The sequence below is a fragment of the Ictalurus punctatus genome, chromosome 4 (assembly GCF_001660625.3).
Source record: "Ictalurus punctatus breed USDA103 chromosome 4, Coco_2.0, whole genome shotgun sequence".
Lineage (NCBI taxonomy): Eukaryota > Metazoa > Chordata > Actinopteri > Siluriformes > Ictaluridae > Ictalurus > Ictalurus punctatus.
Window position 1 is genome coordinate 33,522,836 of NC_071284.1, and position 6,000 is coordinate 33,528,835.

At 46.3% G+C, this 6,000-nt stretch overlaps 1 protein-coding gene across 1 annotated transcript in view; it reads left to right on the top strand.

Annotated features, from left to right (window-relative positions):
- chst8 (carbohydrate (N-acetylgalactosamine 4-0) sulfotransferase 8) overlaps positions 1-5,794 on the top strand; it is an 82,298-nt gene extending 76,504 nt beyond the window's left edge. Inside the window, exons 3-4 of the mRNA XM_017465737.3 lie at positions 3,553-3,590; positions 3,706-5,794. Coding sequence (XP_017321226.1) covers positions 3,553-3,590; positions 3,706-4,824 — 1,157 coding nt within the window. The 3' untranslated portion in view covers positions 4,825-5,794. The remainder of the gene's footprint in view (positions 1-3,552; positions 3,591-3,705) is intronic.
- Positions 5,795-6,000: the final 206 nt, after the last annotated feature.

Sequence of the window (6,000 nt, forward strand, 5' to 3'; positions counted from 1 at the left end):
TCAGCTTTAAAGACACACAGGGGGATTAAACACCATTTTGGGCTTTTACACCAGAGTAATAACCGCATCACACTCAATTCTACGTATAAAGCAGCCGCACAGAGTCACTACAGTGTCTGAGTTACGGTCTCTGACCTCCCCCGAATAAAGCCGTGAGTGTGAGTATGTTTCTCTCTCGTTTCATTGTGAATGATGGATGCTGAGCCTCTGAGTCACATAATTACCAGTCACTCGCACTTGCTGCTCATATCGCTCTCAATGCATGTGGTGTGTGGTACAACATGTAAGATCTGTCCCTGTAATCATGCTGTACCTTGAGGTTCTGCTCAGAGAACACACTCATTAAGTGGGTGGGGTCTCAATCCTCAGAGCTCTGACAGAATGAATGGATAAACGCTTGTCATTTCCCAGAATTCCGCTCACTATAATCAACACGGAGGGTAAATGTTGATGGGTGAAGTTCGTGTAATCTGGATCGCTGTTCAATCGTGTGTGTAATTGTGTGCAGTTGCATTACACGTAATCGTTATGGAGGAGTCACGTGGACATTTTCAATCAGCGTAAACAAATGAAGTGTTTTATTGTCGCAAGTCTGTTAAAAGATTAGTCAGGACACGGTTTGGTGTCTGTGGGTAGAGTATCATGACTCCGAATATCCCTACTACCCTACCACACACTAGGCAAAAAGCAGTATGCCAAAGCAGTAGTATGTCCGAATTCTCAGTATTCATAAAACAGTACACGGTACACGCCTTATCTTCAACCAGCCCCAAAGAACCCATGTCCTCATCTCCCTTCACTGGCTTCCTCTAGCTGCCCACACAAGACCTTGTCTGGAACACCCTACCTCAACACTCTCATTGAGGCTTACGTTCCCCCACGCAGTCTGCGATTGGTTAACGACTGACACTTATTACTGCAGGGTCCCCTTCCGGAACCTTCAACCCGACTGTCCCTCAGTTCCTCAATCCGGACCACAGAATCTGTCGCTATCTTCAAAAAACAGCTAAAGACCCACCTCTTCCGTGAGCACTTAAGAAACCCCTTAAACCACTGGACACTGTGGATACCGCGCTATCCCGTATGTCAATGGATCTCCACGTGGAAGAGCTTTCAGAACTGGTGCCACGTAGTGCATCCAGATTGTATTCGTGCTTACAACTTATACTGATCAGTACTTACTGTATCAACGGCCAAGCGGAAGGTACTGAATCGGACGCAGTCGGTACTGTCACAGTATGCGGTTTCAGATGCAGCATCTGTGATTAGCTGCTGGTGAGCAGGGTGATGGGAATGTGGAGGGATAGAACTGCCGCAATAAAATTATAATATTTATTCTAATATGCTAGGTATCCCTGAGTGTCTACCTTCATATGAGCCACTACCGTCTACTAGAATTCAATTCTGAATACTGGCAGCCCCAGAACAGGCAGAAATTCCATTCTTTGGCCTCTGGTAAAAAGAGACAACAATCCACTGGAAGAGGAAAACTTCAAACACTTGGTGAAAGACAGAAGGTCAAAAGACGCAAACAACCGAGGAAGAGCAAGCAACAGGTGACAACGGGCAGGGAAGGAACTGGTCGGCAATAAACAAACAGAAAGTGGAGGTCAAAGTCGGTGTACAGAGTTTGAACAGTCAAACAGGTCAGAATCAGGATGGATGTAATGGCACGACACACTTCTGTGTATAAATCCTATGCTCTGATGCACTGATGCCTTCTGGGAACTGAGTACAGCCACACTCGGGGGGGAAAAGTGGCTAAAATGAACATTTTTCTAGGTCTAGCACTGGAAATCAAATATATTCTGTTGAATAAGGTTGGTGGTCCCTAAACTGCAAAAAAAAAACCCAAAAATGTTCAAGGAACGAGGGCAGGAAAGCACAAAGTAAATATGAATAACGAGTGCAAGAAGTCTCAAGGGAGATGAGAGGGAGCAGCTGGATGGCAGAACATACGTGTGCGTGCTTGAGAGAGAGAGATGTAGACAAGAAAGACGGAGTAAGCTGAAAGAGAAATCAGTTAGAAATTGCAAGTTTAAGTAGGTAACACTGGGTCTGTGACTAAATGGTGGGCCACCAGGATGGTTTTCTTTAGACCTAATAGATTCTTTCCACATGCTAATTTCCTTACCGAGAACAAATAAGAAAGTGACCACAACCTCTCGTGAGTAGTCCTTACATGAAGTTTATTCTCTGGCCATTCTCATCAAGCCAAGTGGCAATCTTGAAACGCCAGGGTGGGTTCCTTCAGAACTAGTGGACACTGGATATCAACGTCATGTGTACCGCGTCCTGAGAGTGCATCCCCAGTCAACGATGGACAGCACTTTTAAACATTCTTTATTTGTGATATTTAATGAAGAATCGCTCAAAATGCTCTCAACGATACTGTATTCGGAATCAGAATAGGTAGCAGGTATAGTCAGTGACGTTAACGACAGGACCAACCATGGTATTTTCTGCCACGTTGGGGCGATAGTCTGCTGTCTGTGCTGGATTGTCATTCACGATAATGGCAGTGGCTCTAGCCCAAAGCATCTGTCTCTGCAACAGATGCAGAGTCACAATTAGTGGAATGAACTGCTTGTGAGTTTGCCAATCCCCAGGCACAGGATTTCTGTAAGGCATGATGTCTACTGTTTTGTTGTGTCAAGTCAGTATGTGGACAGCTCTTAGAGAATGTTGCATTGTAACTGTGTGCACCCATGGTAGAGGATATAGTACACCTTAGGGATTCCTGAAAATGTTGCACTACTAACTAGCAACTTTGTAAAGTATATTGATCCCTCCACAACATTGATGTGCTGATATCAAGCCTCAGGTTTTTTAAATATATATATATATATATGCCTCCTGTCCTTGCAGCAGTCTCTCTCTTTGCAGGGGACACACATATAAGTCAAAGATACAACATTCTCACTTTCACTACTCGAGCTGCTGCTACTGTCATTCCAGCTAGATGTAGTAAGTCTGCATATACAGTAGGCAGTGTGTGGGCACTTGAAATTTCATGACCACATCCATAATTGAGATGGCTCTGCATGGCATGTGAGTTGTGCTGAACATTCTGCGAAGGAGAAAAGTTACCTTTTCTGTCTTTCACTTTTAGGACTTTTGCTTACACGTGCGAGATCAGAAGCATTGTCTTCACCAGCTCTCACACACATTGTGAACACCCCTGTGTGCTAGAGCGAACCCAAAAACACAGGTGTGTTCCTCTGCTGTGAAAGCAGGCGGACTGTGTGTGTTCCAATGGAGCGTGCAGTTTAATATTTGCACTGCGAATCTGGCGAAAGCCGTGTGAGAGAGAAAACAGTGCAAAAGTAACAAGAGTTTCTTGGAACTGAAACGCCATGGAGCTGAGAACGTTTGACAAGGCATGCCCTGTGCTAATTTTTTGCTAACTAAGGACATTATGGCCATTTAATGCATAATACCCGATAGTTTCCGGAAGCTTCTGAGGTTTTCAAATCTCCTGCCTTGCCATTCTCATGAAACACAAATTCATTTGTATTAATAACTATCTTTCTGTCTCGTTCTTTCTCACAGGGGTTGAGTTCAGTGGCATGACGCGGCAGACGAGGGAGGTAAGTGAACGCGTTTATGTGTGTACGTGGGTTTTTATATGCTAAAGAAAGGGATATGATCTGTTAGATTGTCCTCACCTGCTCTGCTACATAAGTTTGTTTTCCTGTGGTGCAGGAACTGTGTGCCCAGCAGGACCATGACATTAAAGGCGGTGCTACAGCAATTCAGTCGAGCAGACAGCACAGACCAGATGAACCGAGTGCTGATAACTCCATCTCGCCCATGCAGTTTCCCGCCTTTGAGTGGAACAAACCAAATCAAGCTTCTCAGAGGATCACCAAACGCCACCGGAAACTCCTGAAGACCAGCGCCGTGATCCGGCCGCTCTCTAATTCTTCTTCCTTCTTCTCCTCTTCATCGTCATCAGCATCACTGTCACACTCTACATCCGAGAGCTGGAGCCGACTCTCCCGTATCCAAGAGGCTCGCCGTCGCCTGATCAAGGAAGTGTGCGCCAAATACCGGAGCAACATCTCACGAACGATAACGCCACACCATGTGTCTCGCATCTACGTAGAGGACAGGCACAAACTACTCTATTGCGAGGTACCCAAAGCAGGCTGCTCCAACTGGAAGCGAGTGTTGATGGTGCTTGCTGGTGTTGCGTCCTCAACACGAGAGATAAACCACGATGCCGTCCACTACAGCAACCATTTAAAGAGGTTGGACAGCTTCGATCGGCGCGCCATGGCCGAGCGCCTCCGCTCCTACACCAAGGTGCTGTTTGTCCGAGAGCCGATGGAGCGTCTCGTCTCAGCCTTCAGGGACAAGTTTGAAAGCCCCAACTCGTACTACCACCCCGTGTTTGGAAAGCCCATCATCTCCAAATACAGGGTGAACGCATCCAAATCGGCACTAAGGACAGGAAGTGGCGTCACCTTCCAGGAGTTCATCCGCTACCTGCTGGATGTCCACCGTCCCGTAGGCATGGACATACACTGGGAGCCTGTGAGCCAGCTCTGCAGCCCATGCTTGCTTGACTACGATTTTATCGGCAAGTTTGAGACTTTGGAGGAGGAAGCGAACTTCCTGTTGCGCAGGACGGGAGCACCGAAAAACCTCACGTTCCCCACGTTCAAGGACAGGAACCCCGAAGCTGCCAGGACTTCCACACACATCACGCGGCACTACTTCACACAGCTCAGTGCGTCAGACAGGCAGAGGGCCTATGACTTCTACTACATGGACTATCTGATGTTCAACTACTCCAAACCCTTTGAAGACCTGTATTGACAAATCGGTGATACGTTTGGTTTTCGTTGTCTTGGCTATAGCTGTAAAACTGTCACAAACCCGAGGGTGTATAAAAGCTACGCACATTTATATATGATTAACTCATGCTAACTGTTAAACCTGCTGCTTCATAGAATTAACTCTTCGAATAACACCGACGGGACTGAAACAGATCGGTCCGATCACATATTAGACATGAACTTCTATCTTCACTTCAAATCCAAAAACATTAAGGAGGTCCAGAAACAGACTGCTTCTCTCTTTATAGATTGATTCGCCCTCATCCCATTTCATTCGCTAAACGTAACATCCCTCTCTTTCGAGTGCACACTTTCACAGCTTAATATTTTAAAGTATAAAAGTATCTCTAATATTCAGTTTTGTAAAAAGGGCATTCAGAGGATGATATATTTTTCTATGTATTTGTATAAGTATGGCTTTATGTTTAGCGCTCTGTGTGTGTGTGTGTGTGTGTGTGTGTGTGTGTGTGTGTGAGAGAGAGAGGGAGATGATTGGCCACGCTAAGTAATAAGAATTGTAACGTTGTACCGTTGGATCATGTAACACTGGGGTGTCAAACACACGAACCCATTTTAGGCGACAGGTCACACTACACTTCAGTCCAGTGACAAGTGGGTCGGACCGAACGACTCTTCAGTGACCAACATCAACAACGCCGCCGAAACGTGTTCAGTTTGGTTTTACCATACACACGCAGGGGCTCGCTTAATCGTATGCGGAGTGTGTGTGAAGCAGGTGGCGCTGTACATGATAGTTTGCTGATTTATTAACGAAAAAAAAGAACAAAGAAAAATGTAAAAGTTGTGCGTAAGTATTCACCCCTCCTGAAGTGAATCCCCTAAACGAGCTCGTTTGGAAAGAGACACGGATCAGCTCGCCAATGAAGAATGAAATCTTTAGCACATCTTTTCAGCAGATGGGTTTACTGCCCTGAGTATAGCTCTGCTCCACCCCCACCCCCACCCACCCCCCGTCTCCCACCGTTCACCTTCCACCCAACACCCCCCCCCCCCCGCAACCCCCCCCCCCCAAGATTAGGACCCCGCACATGGTCTGAATGTTTGACACCCCTGACATCCCAGATGGTCCCATAGGGTTTAAATTCCGCATAGTACCTTCTCGAGGTCTCTCTTGAATTTGGTGTTTGTCCTCCAC